This window comes from Rhinatrema bivittatum, chromosome 1, assembly GCF_901001135.1.
Source record: "Rhinatrema bivittatum chromosome 1, aRhiBiv1.1, whole genome shotgun sequence".
Classification (NCBI taxonomy): Eukaryota; Metazoa; Chordata; class Amphibia; order Gymnophiona; family Rhinatrematidae; genus Rhinatrema; species Rhinatrema bivittatum.
This window is the reverse complement of record NC_042615.1, coordinates 367,390,830-367,411,635: the sequence shown is the minus strand read 5'-3', so window position 1 is coordinate 367,411,635 and position 20,806 is coordinate 367,390,830. Positions and strand designations below refer to the sequence as shown.

At 40.0% G+C, this 20,806-nt stretch overlaps 1 protein-coding gene across 1 annotated transcript in view; it reads right to left on the bottom strand.

Moving 5' to 3' along the window:
* EPHA5 (EPH receptor A5) overlaps positions 1–20,806 on the bottom strand; it is a 744,210-nt gene that overhangs the window by 361,046 nt on the left and 362,358 nt on the right. The window contains exon 4 of the mRNA XM_029600878.1: positions 9,551–9,706. Within this exon, the coding sequence (XP_029456738.1) occupies positions 9,551–9,706 (156 nt within the window). The remainder of the gene's footprint in view (positions 1–9,550; positions 9,707–20,806) is intronic.

Sequence of the window (20,806 nt, the reverse complement as noted above, 5' to 3'; positions counted from 1 at the left end):
TCCAGGCAGGCAGCTGGAGCTAAACAGTGTTATGCTAGCTGTGCCAAAGTTGCCAAGACAGAGAGGCTTTTTCTATGCTCTCTGTCTGTCTGGGTCGGTGCACCAGAGTCAGTGCGTCTACAAAGAAAGCAGGTAGTCACTGTCACAGGGGTACAGCCAGCCACTTTGAAGATTCATTTTGTTACTGCAGTACTAGTGCATGCACAGCTGCACTCACACACATACTATAGCATTATTCATCATTCTCTACTTTGTATGTGTTTGTTGTTCAGTGTACGAGTCGGAAAAGGAAAATATAGTATATTAAAATAGTACTGTAGTACATTTTCTGTGTGTTGTTGAATATTATACACAAATTGATCACTCAGTTTAGTAGTCAGTGTCATACACATTTACCTGATTGAAAATAATAAAGATTAAAACATCTTTTGCCCAAGCCATCATTTAAATCCCAGTAAGCAGGTACAGCACCTGATACAATCACATCATATCAGGCAGGCCGTAGGAAGCCTGCATTTGGAATTGTCATTTATTCTTCACCCAGAGGAAAAGGGAATTTCCAAATGTTACAAATCAACCTCAACAAACTTGAGACTAGCTCAAAACCTCCAGTCCTATGATGGTTAAGAATCCTAGCCTAACCAGCTACACCAAGACTTGGACCTTCATGGGACTAACCTAAGACACAGGATGGAAGCCAGCAGTATTGGTGCTTTAAACATAAATTTCCATGCTATATATGGCATAAGAAATGTAAGGATACTTTGAGAGAATGTTCTATGAGGCCAGACTAATTTGGTGCCAGCAAAGAAAAAGATAATTACAGCACAATAAGATTGCACTAATTGGACTTGTAGAAATAGCCAAGAAAAATAGCCAAGGCTGTTGAAATGATAAAATAAATACTGCAGATTAAAAGTACCCTAAAGGTTAGAATTAAGTTTCATTTCTGCCTTCTGGGCTCAATTTACAACAAATCATGACTTAAAGCTGAGATAAAATTATAATGCCAACCAGTTGGAAAATGTTATGCAAACAAACTAACCCACTGCTGTGTAAGTTTAGAAATCGTGACATATTTAACTGAGTGGAATGACTCAGGAAAGCTGAGCTAGAGTTTATTCTGTATTTTCCGGTAAGCTGCACTGATCTTATTCTGAGATATTTATAATAATAGATTACAGATTTTACTGGCTTTCGGTATTCAGTGTTTACTAGCACCCCCAACAGTTTCTAGGTCATAATAAGACTCATATATAGGGAAATAAGATAGTTAATGCATTCCACAATACTTCATTATACACTGATTCTTGTCTTATTTACCCCTATTCAGCCTCTGCTTCAACTTTCTATAGCAAATAATCAGTGATCTGCCCAAATAGATATTTGCCTTGGCCTCATTTTTTGTCTCAAAATTGGGCCCTTAGTCATTAAACAGAAATCTGATCAAGAGAAAAACTTAGGGGGAGATTTTCAAAAAATACAAACACTGGTCCATGGGCGAACGCTACCCAGCACGCTCACAATGATTTGCGATTTTCCTCCCAATCCGCTCCAATTAAGGAGCAGCCTGGGAGGGAACGTCCCAACCCCCTACCCTAACCTCCCTTCCCCTTCCCCTATCCCTATCCTAGCTACCCCTAATTTTTGTATTTTACCTTTTGCTCCTGCAAAGGAGCAGGAGCAAGTTGCACGCACCGGCACCCTGGCAAATGGCCACTGTACCGGGGCACCTCTAGCCCCACCCAGAAAATGCCCCTCGGCCTGCCCCTTTCAAGAAAGCCCGCACTTATGCGTGTACCGGCCTTTACACGTGTGGCCGTGCCTTTACGCATGTGGCCAGATTTTACGCACGTGACCTTTTTAAAATCCACCCTTTAATCACCTGTCAAATCATTTAAAACATTAATGGTATTACTTACCCTATTTTATGGTTCTCTGAGATATATTTTATTTATTTATTTATTTATTTGTTTGTTTGTTTTTATATACCGATGTTCAATTAGACATATCACACCGGTTTACAGAGTAACAGAGGGTTCTATAAGAATTGGACTTCTTATATTACATTGTAACACATATATCTGTACACACACACACATGCACACAGATAGATAGATAGGTATCTGACATTTCTAGTCTGCTCAACCAATCCGTTCTTGTACCAGTTGCAAGTCATGAGATAACAATGCTGCTAGCCAGTGTCAGACACCTACAAACACGCTCAGACACAAAAAGATTTTTTAATTGCAGAAACTTTACTGGCATATACAGACTGACACACACAGACCTCCTCTCAGTGACTCACTCTCTCTCTCAGATACATCAACACACTGAGAACGAGAGAGTATGTGCACATCTATGTGTGTCTCACTCAGAGTTGCTGGCGACACTACAAATATTATACTATGTCCTAACACACCAATATACCTGCTATTAGGGAAACAGAACAAATCTAGTTGTTGTAGATCCCTATACAGAAACTACATGCTAGCAGAATACCTCACCTCAGTCACATCAGCAGAACACAGACAGACCATCACCAAATACAGAATAAAAACATAATAAAGTATAAATAGAAACATGCAGAGAAAAACTGTAACAAACCACACTCCATATGCAGTGCAACAATGAAACAGAAACACCATTCCTCATTAAATGTCAAATAAAACAATAAACCATAAAACATCAATCAGAACAGTAAAACAATATTCATATAAAGAAGAAATATTTCAAAACAGCTGATGAATAGAAGAGCCAATGATTAAAAATATATAACATTTTTTTTGTTTAATTTCCCAAACATCAATATAATATTTCAAAACAGCAGACACCTCAAATAACACACAATAATTAAAACAATTACAAAGGCTAAAGAAAATCCCTGTTCTCCATACCTTGGAACTTTATGGATTTCAATCACCTTGAGATTGTCATGGATTAGTCATGGATGGGAGGAATGCATAAACTTTCTCTCCTCTCTCATATATACACACATGTTCATTCTCATACAAACTTCCTTATACACTCTCATACACATGCTCACAGGCTCTCTCTCTCTCTCACACTCACTGTATCACACACCCTCACGCTCATACTCATACACATGTTCACTCTCTGTCTCACACAAATGTCCATTGACTCGCTCACTCAAACACATATTCACTCACTTTTTCTTACACTCATACATATGCCCACTGGCTTAAATAGTCCTCTTTCTCACACACATGCTTTGGAAACCACAACAAGTCCAACTGTGTTATGCAGTGCAACAATGGAAACACAATCATCATTCCTCACAAAAAATCAAGCAATAATATGTCAAAACAGTTGACAAACATCCCGTAATGAGAAAAATGTACATACATTTTTTCTAATATTTCACAAACACCACATATTTCATAACAGCAAACAGGAAATAACACCTAAAAATGTAAAATAATAGAATTAAAAAATCTCCAGCTCTCCATACCTGGAATTTTTTGATTTACAGTCATCCAGAGGTTGTTGTAGATTGACAGAAGGGGAACCACATAAACATTATCTGCTCTCTCATCCACTCTTACACACACGTTGTCACACACACAGGCTCTCTCTTATGCTCACATATGCTGTAACATACACAATCTCTCTCATACATACTCTCATTCACACATAGGCTCTCACACACATAAATAAACAGGCTCTCACACATACATACAGGCTCTCTCTCACATTCACATGCAAGCTCTATCTCTCACTCACATATACATACAAGCTCTCTCATACACATGCAGGCTCTCCCAAGCATATGTAGATTCTCTCTCTCAAATACAGATATCCAATCTCTCATAAACCAAAACACATGTTCTCTATTTCCCCCTTTCTTTGGGTCCTTGTCTAAGGCCCTACCGGACAGCCAGCTGCTGCTCACTGCCAGAGGGGAAGTGGAAGGAGACAATAGCAGCGCCAGCGCTATTCTGATGGGGGGGGGGGCACGTGCCCCACAGGCCTCTCTTTCAGCCATGGTAAGATGGGCTCCACCGCGGCCTTGCTGAGCCATTCTTCGGGCCGCAACAATGGACTCCATCTTGGCCCCGCAGATCTCTCTTCTGGACTCAGTGAGATGGGCTCTTTCTTTTGGGCAACACCCCTTCTTTCGCTGCGCTCCAGAAGCTGAAGAATTACGTGACTAGTGAGATCAGCCCACCGGGGGATGCCCGATCCCACAATAGGCCTAACCACTCCAGCCTTCAATTCTCTTTCTTTTCCCATCTCCTATCCCGTCACTTACAGCCTGCTCCCCTCTCCTTTCTTCTCACGCACACCCCACAGTCCCTCAAACTTCTCATTAAAAACTCACAGCATCTCCAGTCCCCTCACACACTCTCTACTCACCTCTATGATTCACTTACTGTTTTATCCAGTCCTCTCACTCACTCATTTTCCATCCACCCCCATATCCCCATCTCCTCACTCTCTTGTAGTCATTCTGTAGGAGCATGACAGTAACAATGGCACCTTAGACTATGTCCTTCTCGATTGCCTAAGATTGGAACACTTTGATCCATGTGGGACACCCATAGTGCTGCACAATTCAAAATGTAACACACATAGAACCTGGCAGCAGATGAGGAAGACATGGACTTAGGTACCACAATGCTTTTGCTCTCTTCCCAAAAAGCCAAGATTGTTGCAGGATAGGAAGGGTGAGAGATACAAGGACTCACACCACTCTCACTTCCAGTCTTCCTTGGCAATGCCATCGGAGTATGGGGTATTTAGCAGGAAAGATATTGCTGTCCTTCATCCAAAATTGCAGGAGACCATGGGCCCTGATTTAAGTGAACTAAAAAAAAATCCTGCAAACTGTACAGATTATTGTTCAAATTAAAATACCCTTCTTAAGCTTCAAAACAGTGTTTCTTGGCCTAGTGTGGGTCTATATCTGAACTGCAGCAGTCTTCTGCTTATTATTATTAATCTTTCTTACTCCACTATGGATGAGATTGTACCATTTCCACTCAGTTACATACTTTTCCATTTTTTGGTGCTTCTTTGACTTAGTAATTTGTTTTAAACCATTTTGTGGCCAATATTTAAAAATCCCTAAAACTACTAAATTATCTAGCTAAAGAGAGCTATATAAGTTATCCTGGACATTCAGTGGGATATACATCCCACTGAATATCTCTGAACAACATTATCTGGCTAATTTTAGTTGGATAACTTTAAACATAAATGGCTATTTTTTAATATCACTGGCTAGTATTAAAGTACTCCAGCTACCTTTAATATAGAATATAGCCAGTTAACTGCCAATACTGCAACAAAGGTCCCCCTTTTCCCTCCCGATCCCACAATAAAATGAAATAGTGTAGTGATAGCCCCCTACCGCCCTAATAATCCCTTAATAAAATAAAAGTGTGGTGGCAGCCCTATACTCCATGATGATTTCACAATAAAATGAAATAATGTGTGGCGGTTCCCACCCCTATCTAAGTCCCACAATGAAATACAACAATATAGTGACAGCTCTCACTCCTCTTGATAACAAAAAAAAGAAAATTCTAATTAGGAAGAGTATTTACCCTTCCTCCCCCCAAATACACAGTTCCAACCCCCTGTCCCCAACCAGGATTCCTAGAATTTGCAGAAATGTTTTAGTTTAGTCACCTATCTCCTCCTGCTTTCTTAATATAGAATTACCTAGAGCTTTGACAGCTCTGGGCAAATATAGATTAATTTATTTGGTTCATTGTATAATGATTGGCCCTTCACTGATAGCAGAATGGCCAATCCACATTGAGAATTCAATTCTGAATAGAAATTGGCTCGTCACTGTCATATGACAACTGAAGAACCAATCCTCATTCAGAACTGAGTGCTGAGGATGAGTATAGGGGAAAGTGGTGGAGAAGAATATAGTAGTAGGGCTATACTACTATCTGCTTGGCCAGAATGAGCAGATGATGAAATGCTATCAGAAATTAGGGAAGCTAACAAATCTGGCAGATAACTGGAGATTTCAATTACTCCAAAATCTACTGAGTTAATGTCACATCAGGACATGCTAGAAAGTTAAAGTTTCTAGATTAAATACTTGACTGCCTCATGGAGCAGCTGGTTCAAGGACCAATGAGAGGAGGAGCTATTTTAGGCCTAATACTTAATGGAATGCAGGATTGGTGCAAGAGGTGATAGTAATGGGGCCACTTGGCGATCAAATCTGACTTAATAACTGGAAGGAGGACATTAAGAAAAACTACTGCTCTATTATTTAACTTTCAAAAGGGAGATTATGATAAAATGATGACATAGTTAAACAAAACCTAAAAGATATAGCTGCAAAGGATTAGAGCTTACATCAGGAATGGACAATGTTTATAAATGGACAATGATTATTTGGAGTGCACTTCTCTGGTTCCATTATTTGCAATGTTTATAAATACCATCATGGAAGCCCAGACCAGATGTATTCCATGCATTAAAAAGGCAGAAGGAAAGTCAAACTATTGCTGCAGGTTTTAAAGGTGAGATTATTATAGCCAAAAGAACATCTTTCAAAAATGGAAATAGGATCCAAATAAAAGAATAGGAAAAAGCATAAGCACTAGCAAGTTAGGTGCAAAATACTGATAATGCAGACAACAGAGAATTTGAAAATAAAGCTTGCCATAGATGCAAAAACATAGTAAAATGTTTTGAAATCCATCCGAAGCAGGAAGCCTGTGAAGGAGACGGTTGAACCATTAGATGACTGAGGGGTAAAAGAGGAACTTAGGCAACATAAGGCCATAGTGGAAAGACTTAATTTATTCTGTGCTTTGGTGTTTACTAAGGAGGATGTTGGGGGAATACAATGGTAATAATTCAGAAGAAATAGAACAAATCACAGTGAAACTAGAAGATGTAACAGAGAAAACTGACAAACTAAAGAGTAGCAAATCACCAGGACCAGATAATATATATCCCAGAGTTCTGAAAATAAAACCTCAGAAATGAAACTGCAGACCTATTTCTAGTAATTTGTAACCTATTATTAAAATTGTCTATTGTACCCTAAGATTGGAGGGTGGCCAATGTAAAGCCAAACTTTAAAAAGAACTCCACGGTGATCTAGAAAACTATAGATCAGTGAACCTGAAGTCAGTGCTGAGAAAAACTGAACATATAGACACAGCCAACATGCATTTATCCAAGGGATACCTTGCCTCGCTAATCTGCTACATTTTTTAGAAGGGGTTTAGAAATACATAGATAATGCTGGAAAGGGATAGAGGGTATCTGGATTTTCAGGTGTTTGACAAAGGCCCTCCTCATGAGAGACATCTGAGAAAATTAAAAAGCTATGGAATACGAAGCAATGACATATTGTTGATTTTGAAATACTTAAAAACAGTAAACAGACATTAGGGCTAAATGGTAAGTTTTCTCAATGGAGGAAAATAATAGTGGAATACTCCAGTATTCTGTACTGGGACTAGTGCTTTTTAATATATTTATAAATGATCTGGAAAAAGTAACAATGAGTAAGTGATCACATTTTCAGATGACACAAAATTATTTAGAGTTGTAAAACCACAAGCGGATTGTGAAAAATTGCAGGAGGACCTTGTGAGATTAGAAAACTGGGCATAAGCATGAGGGATTAAATTTAATGTGGACAAAAGAAAGTGATGCTCATAGGAAAAAATAATGTAAACTGAAGTTAAACAATGTTAGGTTCCATTTTGGGAGTAACCACCCAGGAGAAAAATCTAAGCATCATTGTGGACAAGAAGTTAAAATCCTTGGCTGTGTGCAGCAGCAGTCAAAAAAGCAAACAGAAAGTTAGGAATTATTGGGAAAGGAATGAGGAAAAACATCGAGAATGCCACAATACCTCTGTATAGCTCCACAGTGCTGTGTACAATTCTGGTTGCTGAATCGCATAAAATATAGAGCAGAACTAGGAAAGGTACAGAGAAAAGTGACTAAAGGGAATGGATTTAGGATTTTGACACCCCAAGGCACTTTTGGTACTTTTATCTCCCTACCTCCAGTAAGGGTCTGTTACAGAAGAGCTGGAAGGCAGCAAATCTTAGTCACACTGCTGCCCCTAAATGTTTGCCACCCTAGGCACTGGTGTAATGGGTGCCTACTGACAAATCCAGGGCTGGATGGAATGGCTCCTCTATGAGGAAAAATAAAAGAGGTTAGGGCTCTTCAGCTGGAGAAGAGAAGACTGAAGGGAGATATGATAGAGTTCTATAAAATCATGAGTAGAATGGAGTGGGTAAATGTTGCGATTCCTGGCCGAGGTAGCCCTTGACCAGGACCCCCTACCTCCTTCGGAGCTCCAGAACGGGGCCTTCTCCCAGCACGACGGGTGGCGCGCGGACCGCGACATGCTTTCCCCGGCGTCTTTGCTACTGCGTCGGGGAGAGCGCGGCAGGTCCCGCCTCTTAAAGGGGCCGCGGCGCGCGGTCCAGGCCGGCCCCGGAAGATGACGTCAGGACCCAGGGAGATTCAAACCTCTCCCTGGGACCTAGCAGACGCCTTTGCAATAAGGTTCCTGTGTGCTGTTCTGGTGCTTCTCTGCTTTGCCTGCCTTGACCCTGCCTCTGCTTTGCCTGCCGCCTGCCTTGACTCTGCCTGGACCCTGCCTCTGCTTTGCCTGCCGCCTGCCTTGACTCTGCCTGGAACCGGACTCTGCTTGCCTGCTGCCTGCCTTGACCCTGAATGGACCCGGACTCTGCTTTGCCTGCTGCCTGCCTTGACCCTTTCTGGACCTGGACTCTGCTTTGCCTGCCACCTGCCTTGACCCTGCCTGGGCCCGGATTCTGCTTTGCCTGCCGCCTGCCTTGACCCTGCCTGGACCCGGACTCTGCTTTGCCTGCTGCCTGCCTTGACCATGCCTGGACCCGGACTCTGCTTTGCCTGCTGCCTGCCTTGACCCTGTCTGGACCCGGACTCTGCTTGCTGGCCTTCTGCCTTGATCCTGCTTGGACTCAGTTCCTGAGTCCAAGCAGGATCACTTGTCTGGACACAACCCTAGACATTTCTGCTCCACCTTCTGGAGAGGAGTTCGTCAGGACTATTTCTCAGTGAGTACCCTCCGGACTAAGGTTCCACAGTAGAACTTGAGAACAGGTAAATGCAAATAATTTGTTTCCTCTTTCAAAAATACAAAGACTAGGGGACACTCCATGAACTTAAATAGCACATTTAAAACAAAGCACAATTAAGCTCTGGAATTCGTTGCTGGAGGATGTGGTAAAGAAAGTTAGCATAGCTTGATTTAAAAAAGATTTGGACAAGGTTTCGGAGGAAAAGTCCTTAAACACTTATTTATCAGGGAGACTCGGGGGATCCATTATCCCTGGGCGTACACAGCATAGACTCTATCTACTTTTTGGGATCCTGCCACGTACTTGTGACCTGTAGTGGCCACATGATACTGGGCTTGATGGACACTTGGTCTGACCCAGTATGGAAGTTATTTTCTTATGTAAAAAGTGTACCATCAGAATTCATAGCATGAGAACACTTCTTTATAATAGGTTAAAAAAGATGGACACACACTTACTTGTGCATGCCATTGTAGGCGGATCAGAACTTCTTCTGTAGTAGCGCTCTTCACAAACACAGGAGGCTGAGGCCACTTCATGGGTATAACTGTGAGGGGGACATTTACTGCAGGTCTGGCTTTGTGATGAGGCTTTGAAGAATCCTGGTCTACACCCTGCATAAGAAAGAAAGGACAACATACAGAATAATTCCTTTCAGCTAAATTGGTTAACCTTTCTTTAAAAAAAATATATATACATTTTACTGCCAAAGAAACAAAACTAAGAAGGCCAGTTGATATTCCATCTAGAATCATCAGAAAAAAAGCCAGAGGGAAAGGGAGAGAGACAAGTCATGTTAATAAGATACAATATCCATTTCTGCAGAAGAGATTGAGGTTATAATGGCCACTGAGTCCCCTGGCAGCTGTCGTGGTCTGATTTTTTATTTTCCTCACTGAAAGTATTGCGGTTAAAGGTCTTCGGGGTTTGGTGCTTTAAAGAATATAAAGGTACAGAGCAGCTTTTTTAGTCAGTCTGGGATGTATATCAGAAGTGCATTACGGACTGTTTAATGGTTTCCCTTTTACAAGGTCCCAGAGCCCTCGGAAATATTGTTTCAACTGCACTGAAAATGCAGTACATGCCAAATCTTAAATCATGGTAAGGTCTCGCAAATTAAAGTAATGACACTGTGGATCTGCAAAGACAGCCCTAAGACATACTGGAACCAACGAGTCTTTTCCCTTAGGATTACTGTGGAAAAGCTGTGATGAATTTTGAACTACATAACAGATAACTCCATGTAGATTCAGAATCAGCCATGCCCTCCATACAAAACATTTCTTCCAGCTGGAATTCCTAAGTATGATGGTGCTGTCAGAATTTAACAGCGACCTGTACCTTTTTTGTTCATTTAATATGTCTTAGATAAAATATTTTGAAATCAGAAAAGGAGCTCACGATTCAAAAGTTTTGTCTGGGTAACTTTTGGAGCTATCTGGATAAAACTCAGGATTTGACTATTCCCATCCTCTCCCCCTCCCCATGCTCAGACAACTCGTTACCAGCATGAAAGTTACTCAGATAAGAAGAGGTAGAGATGGGAGCCTAGGTTCACTTTGTCCTGGTAGCACTGATTTTCCGCACTGCTTGAGCACAGTTAGCTGGGTAACTCTAGTTGGACAAATACCTGCCCTAAAGTTATCTCGTTAATTTTATCAAGGAATATTCAGTAGAACACTTATCCAAGAACATTGTAATGAATATCCAAGTAAAGATATCTGGATATCTTTATCCAGATATCTTGCTGGCTTGATGGCTTGATGAATATTAACCTCAAGTTTATTCCAATTCAAAATTGAGTTCTGACCCTGGATTACTCTCAGTATAAATACCGTGTGATGTAAGATTCAAAGCACATCTATGCCATTATACACATTTGATAAACTTATGTCACAAGGCTATTATGTGAATTCACAATGCTATGCAGCATTGCCTTACATGGATTTTGTAACTTAAGGTGCTACACAATTAAATACACCATAAACAAATATACATAGATGGTGCAATGTCTAACCTGTAACTTCTATATATTTTCAATCTTACACTTCCCATTTCAAACATACTTTTCAGACAAGATATATTCAAAAGTTATAATATACCAATAAAAGAAATTAATGCATGTATTGAAATTATTAACTCACTTACACTGCTTGTGTGCCCTGGATGTCTGTTTTTCTTGTACAAAATGTTTAGTCATATTGAGGATTATATTCAGAAGCATTTAGACAGATAACTCAGAAGTTATCCAGCTAAATGAATATTTGGGAACATCGCCAGTTATATTTTAGCTGGCTATCTTATTATCCAGCTAAAATTTAGCAGGATAACTTAGGTGTTTCAGGATGGAGTTAAGTTAGCCAGCTCACAGGGTCATTTATCAAATAGCATTATGGCGTTTTTGCATGCATTAAGGCATTTTTGCATGCGAAAACCCCTTAACGCATGCAAAAAATGCCTTTAATGCATGTCATAGCACCATAATGTATGGTGCGATGCAAATCAGAGAAAGAGGAGGAGTGGGCTGGGTTCACCATTTTGTGAAGCCCTATTTATTGCATGGCTTTAATGCAGATTTTAGCTACATGTTTATCAGTAGTGTTAAGGCTTTGTTGCATGTTGTGATGTGTTCTCAAATACTGGTTTTAGTAGTTTTGAAGCTCCTGGAGCACCAGCCTAGCTATTAAGGCTGAGAGAGAGAGAGAAGAGAGAGAAGAGAACCTAGCCATAGTGTGTGCACACTACATAGATATTTATATCTCTATGGGAGGCCCCCCTAGTAACTTGAGGTGAATTTAGGTATTAGTGTAGGGGTTAGCGGCCACTTTGACATTCAACATGAGACGTACGAACAGAACAGTGGTCTCTTGTGAAGATTTGATGACCTTCAGAGTGAGAAAACTCACTCAAAGATGAGATTTGTGCAATGTTCTCTCAACCTAGCTTTATGTTACCCAGGTAGAGAGTCCATCTGTGCAGTCTTCTCTTCTCCAAGCTAAAGAGACATAACCTGTTTAGCCTTTCTTCATAAGGGAGTCATTGCATCCCCTTTATCATTTTTGTTGCTCTTCGTGGTACCTTTTCTAGTTCTGCTATATCTTTCTTGAAATGGGATGACCAGAACTGCACATAATATTCAAGGTGGAGTCGTACCTTAGATCTATACAGAGTCATATAATATCCACAGCTTTTTTCTCCATTCTTTTCCAAATAATTCCTAACATTCTATTTGCTTTTTTGACTGTTGCCGCACACTGAGCTGAGCATTTCAACATATTGTCTACCATGAATCTAATATGCTTTTCCAGCATGGTTACTCATAATACAGAATCTAGCACTGTGAACCTATAGTTACGATAATTTTTGCCTCTGTTTAACAACTTGTCCACATTAAATTTCATCTGCTATTGAGATGCTCAGTTCCCCAGCTTTGCAAGGTCCTTCTGTCCTCACAGTCTGCTTGTGTTTAAACTGCTTTGAATATTTTTTAATGTCCTTTGACATACTGTACAGGCCCCTATCATCCAAAGAATGATTGAGAACTGCTATAAATGAGGTTTACTATGTGCAATAAATTATTTCAGCTGGAATTTGCCCTTGTAACATATGTGTCATGCTAAAGAATGTGCTTTCATTGAGTGATGGTTTCCTTCTCAGCTGCATATATTTTAGAAACCTGTATTACATATGATCAGTAGAGAATATGAAACTATCTAATCACCTTTTCTAGCATTCTGACTTCAACAACAAAAGAATTATCTTTTTTTATTAATTCAATAGGCAATTTTATATGCACAATGTTTTTTGTGTACATTACACCTGGTAACATCACTTCTTAACAATGATTAAAAAATCTGGGGCAGGTCAAGATGGCGCCTTGACCAGATGTGTTGTCCAGACCTGCTCCGGCGTTTTTACCTTGGGAAAGATTTCTAAGAAAAATTATGCCTCCAAAGTGAAAGGGGAAAACCAGGAATTACCCCTCGGCACCTGCACTTCCCTCCGGACAGAGGACCATCTCACAATGCGTCATGAAACCGGCAATATCGGAGCTAGGAGGTGCGGCTGTCGGGTCACAGGAAGGGGAATGTGACCTGACCTCGGAAGCAGTTTCCCTTAGCCCCTTGGACGATAGACTGCCTCCGGCTGCGCACGGAACCTCAACACCGCGACTGGGACCGAGCCCCGAAGTGAGAGATCGGGTTTACCAATCTGAGGGGGCTGTGGAGATGGAAGACCCAGCGCAATCCTCCACGAACAATGGAGAGAGCTACCTCGGAGTTTTGGATCGGGATAGAGGAGGAGACCAGACCAATGGAGAAGGTAAGAGGTCTGTGATATGCCCTCTTCCCCCCGAAGTAGCCTTGGCCATGCAGAGACCGGAGGTAGTGACATTAGATTCATTATGGAATCTATCGCTTGCCATGGTAAAGGCTTTTGAGATATGCTCAGGAAAAATAAATATTATATCATCACAAATGGAAACACTGAATAAGAACTTTCAAGGACATAAATTAGAAATTGTTGAGAAAATTCAAAATATAGAGACTAAGATGAACCAAACCAAACAAGTGCAGGCAACGATTATACAAAATTGCAATGTTATGAACAGGAAAATTGAAAATATAGAGAATAAAATGAGGCATTTGAATTTGTGGCTACTCAACTTTCCCAGGGTGGTTAGAGAAATTCCCAGGCAAACAAAAGATATTTCTCCGAAGTATTGGAAATTCCCTTAGAGCAAACTCTACCCCTGGAAAAGGTATATTTTCTACCTATTCGGGGTAGCCAGCAAACACAAGTGGCTCTTAATGTGTTAGAAAATCTAACAGCTTTCCTTGAAACATCGACATGTGAAGTTGCAGAAAGATCTACTTTATTGATTTCCTGTTTTAATGAAAATGATTTGGGAACAATCATGCATGCCTACTTTAAGAAAATCAAGGCTGTGTTTTTGGGATCAAATGTGAGAATATTCCCGGACTTAACTAAATCAACACAAGTAAAACGGAAAAACTTTCTTGCCTTAAACCAAGAAGTATTGGCAGCGGGAGCCTCTTTCTAAGATTCCCCTGCAAATGTGTTGTAAAATTTGAAAGTAACAGTTACATTTTTTTCCAACCTGAACAACTCAAAAGCTTTATTGAGGCAAAGAAAGTATCGCTGCAGTTAGGTAGCGGTTAACACCGTCCAAATAAGAAAATAATCGGTTTCAACAAGTCGCCTTTTTTCTAATGGTTATCTATTACCTGTTATTTCCCCTTTAATTTGCATGTACTCTACCCCATTATTAGGGGTCTAAAGGATTAAGATCAATAATTTAAAAACTGAACAAGTTAATTTATTTGTAATTGCATTAATATGGATTTCTTTTTTGATTGTCTTAACCATATTTCATGACAAAGTGGATGCTTTGTATGTTATGTTTAAAATTAATAAATATTAAATATAAAAAAAAAATCTGGGACAGCAACAAAAAATATAGAAAGACTATATTTATATATATATATATATATAAATATATATATATATATATAAAGTACAATGTATATAGTTCTCAACACAACTTAAATGTAGTTTTATTGTTTGTTTTTCTCCTCGCCTGTTTTATGTCAAACACATCCTCTGCATAGTTTAATGTTTTACTGTTAACCGATGTGATATCACTGATGAATGTTGGTATATAAAACCAATAAATAAAATAAATAATAAATAAATACTAGTGTTGAAATAACCCAGCTAGCCCTCATAAGACATAGGTCAGATGTTATAAAAAGCAACTAATCATCCAAGAGTGAACTCAAGGGAAACTGCAAAATGTAGCATCACATGTAACATTCTAAGTTTGAAAGGCCTTACAAAGGAGATTTAGTGGAAAAGAAAAGAGAATTATTTACAGTAGTGGCATATCTTAGCTGGAGATTTGACCAGTCTACCAATATTCTTCCCATATGTATTAATTGCATTACTGAGTAGGTCTGTGTTGCGTTGGAGGTGGACCCTTGGCCTGGTGCAGGATTGGTATGGCCCTCTGGTCGGACCCAGATTGCTTTCCACCAGGAGGCGGAGCACACGAGGAGACAGAGGCTAGCTGGAGCTTTGCCAATAACAGTCCAGGTTTCCGCAGGTTGAGCCCTTGGGTACCCGGACCGCCTGGACTCAGGTGGGCCTCAGTTGGTCTCTCGGAGAAGTAACGGAAGGGTGTGCCCACCACAAGCAAGGGTGCGTGGCTGATACAGAGAGGACAGACCAAACCTGAGCTGGAAGCTCCGGAGACCTCAGGGAGGTAGCAGTTCAGGAAGGTTCTCTGGGTGAAGCAGGCAGGGCCTGCGGGTCTAGTCAGCTGAAGGCCTTGGGTAGATTCCAAGCAGGTTGGTCTGGTATCCACAGTAGGCCAGAAGAGAGTGTCCAAGTGAAGCGCAAGGGTCAGAGCCAGATTATCAGTCCAGAAGTGGTCACCCAAAGCAGGGGTCAAATATCAAGGTCAGTCCGAGCATAGTCAAGGCAAGCGAGGGTCGGTTCTAGTCAGCAGATGAAGAGAGTGGTCAGACAGGCAGTGGTCAGTTCCAGGCAGCAGACAAAGAGAATAGTCAGGCAGGCAGTGGTCAGTTCCAGGCAGCAGACAAAGAGAGTAGTCAGACAGGCCAAGGTTAGTACCAGAGAACAGTCCGAGGAGGTACTACCTGAGTACGGATACGGGAACACACTGAGACTCAGGAACAAGAAGACACTGGAACACGGAGACACGGGAACAAGGAGACACTGGAACAAGGAGACCCTTGGAACACAGGATAGGCAAGCTTACTACACCATGGTGTTGACCCAATTGCCAAGGCGCGGTCCTGGGGACAGGGCCTCGCTATAAATAGGGCTTTCAAGTGATGTCATCAATCTGCGCCCCAATTGGTGTTCCCACGCTTGGCCCTTTAAATCAGAGCACGTCGGCCGCGCGATGGAGACGGCGGGAGCTGGCAGCAGCGGCGAAGCCTGAGCTAGTTGAGGGAAGCGCGAGGTGAGCAGGCCTGGTCATGGCACCCATGCAGCCGGGACGCGCAACAGTCTGTGTACTTAAGTATCATTCCACTCTTTCAATCTACAGGGTCTACAAATCAGAATGCTGCTTACATAAAAGTTTCTGTCTAATCTGTATGTTTCTTATTTGTTGAAAACAAAGAAAAGTGAAAAAGTAAAAAAATATATAAATATATATATACAAAGAAACAAAAAATCAGGCAATATGTGTCACTACCAGTGTTTGATATACAAAGGAAAAATACACTCCAAAAATAGTGGGGCAAAAGCACTTAAACAAAAATAACTACAATATAAAAATAAGAAATAAATTTATTACAAAAACTCTTTATTTATATATATTTATTTATTTATTTATTTATTTTTGGTTTTTATATACCGGAAGTTCCTGTATAATATACATATCACTCCGGTTCACAGATAACAGAGATAACTATCGTCGGGATGGCGGTTTACATAGAACATATCGAACAGTTAATCTATTATAAAGATTAAATAAATATATTAAATAAATAAATATATTAAATAAATAAATATTATTCATTTATTTATTTATTTACAATAATAAATATTATTAGATAAATAAATAAATATTAAATAAATAAATAAATAGATTATATAAATAAATAAATAAATTAAATATACAAAATAAAATGTTCATATTCCAACAAAGAACTGCATGAAACTAGTACACAAAGACTCTAATAGTCCCCAATATCACAGTTGATTTCCTAACCCTATAACTACCTACTTTAACTCTCCTTAATCATGACCTTGATCTCTTAACTCAAAGCTTCTTTCTTGTTTTTATTGTCTTGTTATCGCCCTCCTTGACTATTTTGTAAGTTCCAAGTGGTAGGGATTCTCCACTGTGTGTCTCTGTACAGCACTGAGTACATCTAATACACACTCAACAAATGATAATAATAATTAGATACTAATGCTGGATATATTGTTCAAAATTAATAACTGAGAAGTTTAATGCAGTCTAATAAGGTTGCAAAGGTAATGTAAAACTCAGGAAGTATTTTTAACTTGAGCAGCCTTAATAGTCTGCATTACTTTGAGCCTACCATCCACCAATCCACATGCTAGTAAGGACATCCTTTATTCACCTGAATCACACCACTTACACACACCCTAGACACATAGGGGCCTACAGGACCCACTCAACTACCATGCCAGGCACATATGGGTCTTCATCCCCACTCCACCTCACTCTCCACCCTCCAGACATCTAAAAGCCACTGACCAGACACACCCCATCCATCTCCCCAGGAACATAAGAGCCTCTAGAACTTGAAACTTTCACCCGCACTGAACACTTGTCAGCAGCATCATTTTAATTTTGATGTCATGGCCAGCAGAAAGACCTGGCATCCTTCTGCCAGTCAAGTTTGATCTTGGGGTGGGGGAACATTGGGTGAGCCCAGAAATCCTTATATGTATGGAGGGGAAGGCTAGAAGACCACTACATATTTGAGAAGCGGTGTGCCTGGAGACCTGTTTTTGAATTGGGATGTGGGTCCCCATGCTAACTGGCACTTTCACTTTCAGTTGGTTAGCAGATAGAAACCTGAGCTGCTGAAGGCAGTAGAGTTAGCATGGTCAAACTGTCTTTAATGTTACCTTAGTAACACTGCTGCATTCTAGGGATATGTTTTCATTTGAAATGATATAGACAATGTCAACAACATTGTCTAAATCATTCAAATTGTTTTAGAAAAAGATAATACAAAAAACCAGCTACAAATTTTTTTTATTTTCCATCATTTTTAAGTGTGCACTATTTCTGAATTCAGAAATTTCATATAATCAAGTATTTTACAAATTTTGATGACAGAATTCAAAAATTCTGGCCCCGATACAGAGAAAGCATTAGATCTAGTGCCAAACAATCTTGCTGAAGAAATTGGAGGGTCCATCAATATACATTGAATAGCTGAACGAAATGAACAAGTAGGCACATAAAGATGCAACCCTAAGAGGTCAGTAGATGCCATTGTAGCTCAGTATTACTGGGGCTAGGTATTTACTGTGATTCGGAATTCAAAAGTCCTACCTATACTTTAAAATGAAAATGTTCTAGTTAGTCAAGGTCATCAAAAGTTTATCAGAAAGAGGATGGGTAATAGGAGGAGATAATGGCTAGCCCTTTCTTTAAGGGGTGTGTATTATGTGTTTTTCTAAAAATAGGGATTCTTCTGGAGTGTGGTGCAAGGATGGCCTTGAAGGTGTGTGCAGTGTATGGTGAGTGGCAAGTGTGACTGCTAGCCAGTGGTTGTGTTCTAGCCAAAGTTTATGCAGTTGTATAAAGGGAGTATGTATATAAAAGGAGGAGATGTTCATGTGTTAAGGCTTGTTCATCGGAGGAAAGAGTCAGGACAACAAGAAGCTCTGGAGGGTCCATGCCAAGGAGTTAGAAGAGAAATAGCAGTGCTTCATCCAGAAGTCCTACCAAGGACCCACAATGTGGGTGTGGACTACTAAAAACCTACCAATTAGGTTGAGACTGAAACAAAGAGACCGCTGTGGATTACAAGGGTGATAGCTGAGGAGTACCTGGAGTTGTCAACAGCCCAGAGGTGAACAGAATTGCAAATGATTTTGGATTTCAAGTTCTTAATGACTAAGACAAAGTTTGGAATTTGGATTCTGCATGTAGAGCCTGCACTGTGTGGGGGGGAGGGCGGCTGGACCTAAGGGGAAGGATGCAACTGGTTACTACAGTGAAGGGCTCAAGACTAGCACTAAGCTCCAACAGACTGGGGGTGCACTGTCTCAGGATCTGCTTCTGTGGGTAGAAGCTGGATTGCGAGTTGACTGAAAAATAATGAAAGGGGAAGAAGTTTGGATTTGGACCTAAATACAGGAACTGTGTGGTGGCCTGGCCGGACCTTGGACAGTTGCAGCTGGTTATTTCAGCACAGGTCTGGTGACTGTTACTATGCCTGAGGGAGTGAGGGTGTACAGACTCTGATGTTGCTAGTGAAGAGTGAGACTGGATGCAAATTGCTTCTGACATGAGTGTGAAGTGGTGCCTTTTGTAACAGAGTGAGAAAAGGAACTGTAATAATCATAAAGTGAGCGGAGTGAGAGAGACAGCACTGAATTGCAGCAGTAAAGAAGGAGATAGAGATGCAGAAGGCTCTGGAATACAAATGATACAGTGGAGAAGGGGAAAGTGGTGAACTGGGAGCTTGGCGATCTAATCAAGATGACCACTAAACTAAAAGTTCTGAACTGTCATCTGAACTTGAAAATTCTTCTATTTCTATCTTTGTGGATTACAATAAATGTTTATTTTATTGGAGCACAAGTAAGGTATGGATTGGACATTGGATTTCTTGGACAGTGTGAGAAGTATTCTCAACCAGTTTGGCTTTACAGGTTATCCTGTCCCCAGCCCATGACCAGAGACTGTCTACCCAACCCTGGAGCTGCCAGACGAACATTACCCAGGGCTGGGAAGTTGGCTCATTGGGACAGGAGTTACAAAGAGAAAGCATATTCTTCAACAGAAAAACTCAGAATACGACTTATGAACTAAGGTTAGAAACTTAAAATTTCTCTCTGAGCTATGGAAGCCAATATAATTCTTTCGTTTATGGAGAGATACTCTTAGCATATTTTAAACCAAAGATTACCCTAATCACTGCATTTTAAATAAGCTATAATACTTGCAGAAAATATTTAGGTAATCCACCATACAATGAATTACAATAATCAAGATGACCACAAGCTATACCTTGAATAAGCAAATGAAATCCAAAAGAGGAAGGATATGTCTCAATTGTCACAACAATCATAATTTTAAAAAAGCAGTTATAAAACTTTCTGCACTTAAGCATTAAGGACTAGTTTAGAATCTAAGACTACACCCAAATTCCTTGCCTCAGAACACAGCTGGATTTTATACCTATCAGGGGTAAGCAAATGTGAAACATCTAGCACAGGCATTAATCCCAATGATAGCACAAATGTTTTAGCGAGATTAATTACTAAATTATTATCCCTAAACTAATATCCTATAATTTTCATACACCTTTATTATCTTTTGGAAATTCACATACTGTCTGGATTCGGTAAATAAAAATGTACATCATCCATATAAATTTTAAATATTACTTGCAAATCTGACAACTCAAAGGCCAAAGTTTGAATGAAAGGTATTGCCAAGAAGGTGGATATTTGTGGAAATCCCTATTCATTGAAGCACTACTTTGAACAGTTTCTTTTTACACAAATCTGCTGAGATCTATTATGAAAAAGAGAACCACTTTAATACAGTTCCACCTATTCCAATATCAAACAATCTTCTCAATAATTTAAAATGAGATATGGTATCACATCTAATTGAACTAAAATTCCTCTCTAAACTACAATGATACTAAAAGCGTGTCTGCACCTCTCTCTTTACGAAATCAAATCTTGCCTTCATTTAAATCATTATTATTTTAAAACTCATCCAACTTTGATAGAACACATTTTCCAAAACCTTACCTACTGTGCTTAAATAATAAATTGGGCAATAGTTTGAAAAATTATCAGAGGACATCAAAGAGTTTCTTTTCAGGCTAACCGGTAGATCCCAGATTGCAGAGAAAGGTTAACCAATTGCAGAAAATAATTTTCAAATATAGATAACTCAATTTTCACCAATAAAAAAAGGTGTGGTTCTA